Source organism: Nannospalax galili, unplaced genomic scaffold (genome assembly GCF_000622305.1).
Source record: "Nannospalax galili isolate Female #2095 unplaced genomic scaffold, S.galili_v1.0 scaffold43, whole genome shotgun sequence".
In the NCBI taxonomy this organism is placed as follows: domain Eukaryota; kingdom Metazoa; phylum Chordata; class Mammalia; order Rodentia; family Spalacidae; genus Nannospalax; species Nannospalax galili.
Genome location: NW_008353342.1, coordinates 8,000,029 through 8,002,574, shown reverse-complemented (window position 1 = coordinate 8,002,574; position 2,546 = coordinate 8,000,029). Strand labels below are relative to the sequence as shown.

Here is a 2,546-nt window from a genome sequence, read left to right as displayed (position 1 = left end):
GGCAGGCGGCGCGGCGGGCTGGGCGCGGCCGTGGTGAGGTCGGTGCGGTTGTAGTCCATGCACAGGGTGTCAGGGTTGCCCTGCTCTGGCAGCCGATCGCAGCGCATGCGGTCCGGCCAGGCGAAGCCGTACTGGCGCATGAGCGGCGCGCAGCCGGCCTTGGCGCGCTCGCACACCGAGCGGCAGGGCGGCAGAGGCTTCTTGTAGTCTTCTAGGCAGATGGGCGTGTACATGCTGCACAGAAAGAACTTGAGGTCTGGGGAGCACTGAATCTCCACCAGCGGCCAGAACTGGTGCACCTCCAGGCCCGCCTCGTCCTGCGTGTCGTGGTTGAACTGGTTGGGCATGTAGGTGTAGTTGTAACCGATGCCCTTGCACAGCGGCACGGTGATCTCTTGGCACGCCAGCTCCTTGGCGGAGGCGGCGGCGGCGCCGCTCGATCGCTGCAGCAGCGCCAGGGCGGCCAGCAGAGAGGTCACTTCCAACAGGTAACCCCACTCCATGCTGCGCGCCGCGGCCCCGCGTCCTCCTCCTCTAGGCGGCGCGCAGAAGGGCCCTGGGGGACCCAGCGAGGAACCCGAGGAAAGAGAAAGCCGGCGACCTGCGGGCCTCGTCCTGCCGCCCAGTGGAGTGGTGGATCTGCCAATAACCTAGACCCTCTCCGTGCGCTTCTGCAGCAGGCACTCCAAAGCCGGGGTAGGAGTCGTCTGCCCCTCCGCGCGGCTGTTGGGGCGAGGGTGGGCGCAGGCGCGCGCCACAGCCCCAAGGGGTCTGCCCTGCGCCCTCCGGGTCGGGTCTCACTCAGCCCTCTCGGAGCAGGGTGCCGGACCCTGGGCTCATCTTCCTGAGCCGGCGCAGGTCCTCTCCCGCTCACCCAGCTACTTCTCCGCGTGGCGCCCTGCAGCGATGGCTGAGGCGCAGAGGGCGCCGCGCAGCAAGTTTCCCTTCGGGCCGCAGTCAAGATGGCTGTGCCTAGCTGCTCGCCGCGCGGGTCAGACCTCGAGGCCCCTCTTCGTCCCCCGGGGGCTCATGCCTGCCCTAGGCCGCACCTCCACTGCCAGAGTTCGGGGCCCTCCGCTGGCCAGGCCGCTGCCTTCTCACTCCCGCATGGGATCTTCAGTCCGTCAGCCGAGCGGACAGATGGACCTGCCGCCACCAAAAGTCCGCGCCGCGTTCTGGCCACGATCGGGCAGGGTAGATCGTCCTTTCTTGCCAGACCCACAGACAAATCCAGAGCAAAAGCGAAAGGCGGACCCGACACCTGAGCGGCGCGGCCGGAGCCAGCCGCCGCCGCCTCCCCTGCAGGAGCTGCGCCCTTCGCCCAACTTCCCGGCTTCAGCCCGCTAGCGCCTCGAGGCCGGCTCATGAATATTTATACAGCCTGGGCTTGGTCTCCTCCCCCTTCTGAGGGCACCAATCACAGGACGACAGGGCGGAGTCTACGCTCTCCCAAGGCTCAGCCTTCCTTAAGGAAGTCTTGAAGCTCCCGGACCTTTCTGCGTGCTTTAGACTAAAGGACAGTTTGGTCACCTTGGGATTGACCGCCTGGACTGAGCTTTTGCCCCATCTGTCCTCACAGAGCGCAGCGCGTCTGAGATCTTAGTCCCATTTCCCCGCGAACTGGGGCAGGGCCAGGGTTTTGGTAGTGAGTGCACCTCCCCGAGCCGAGCCAATCAAGCCCCAGCCTGCCTGTGTCCACCGATGTGACCTGCTGGCCCCAAAGACCAGTGCCGCTTGGAAAACAAGCGAGGGCGCCAATGCTGGTTCAGACCCGAAGCTGAAAGGCACCTGGAGAGGGATGCCCTCTTGGGGTTCTCAAAACAGACTTGGAGATCTGGGGGCAGTGGGACCACCTCAGTTGCAGCTACAGAGTCGGGCTGGGCCAGGAGCTCCCCGTGTGTGCGTGGGAGTCCTGCCGGTCTGTAAGAGGCACAGTGCACAAGTGTCTACTGCTGTGTAATCTAGGGCGCCTAGGCTTCTTTACTAAGAAAGTCGCTGATCGAAGTACATATATCACAGGGGAAGTTGATTTTGGGGTGGGATAAAATTGTGAAGCACGTGGACAGTTTCTCCTTTTAAACCAAAACAAAAACTTAGCAATAAGACACACTGGCAGCTGCCGCTATTTTCGTTTACTGCTTTGAAGACATATGTCCATCTACCCAAAAACTTCACAGGTTTTTGCTAGCGCCTCCTTTTCTTCTGAAGGAGGCGGGGCTGTACCCTGGCGCGGACTCGAGACACGTATCTGCATGCAGTACCCAGCCCCAGTCTCCTGCAGCAGCCGCCTGAGGCCTCCGCGTCCACCTTAAGGAGGAGGAGGGGGTGAGGGGCCAGGGCTTGGCAGGTTCATTTACGCTTGTTAGGACGTCCCAGGGGGTTGTCTTTCTCCTAGAATGGAGTGTTTATTTTTTAATTGATGTGCTGTTTCATTTAGCGCTTGTATGGAACTCATGCTGGGGCTGTAATTACTGTAATCTCGGGAACTAGCATTTCAGATAGCCAGGAGGGTGGCAGTCTCTCTCTCTCTCTCTCTCTCTCTCTCT

General features: G+C 61.9%; 1 protein-coding gene across 1 annotated transcript in view; it reads right to left on the bottom strand.

Moving 5' to 3' along the window:
* The window catches only part of Fzd8 (frizzled class receptor 8), a 3,197-nt gene extending 2,660 nt beyond the window's left edge, over positions 1 to 537 (bottom strand). Inside the window, 1 exon segment of the mRNA XM_029554775.1 lies at positions 1 to 537. This exon segment is cut by the window's left edge and continues 1 nt beyond it. Coding sequence (XP_029410635.1) covers positions 1 to 503 — 503 coding nt within the window. The 5' untranslated portion in view covers positions 504 to 537.
* Positions 538 to 2,546: the final 2,009 nt, after the last annotated feature.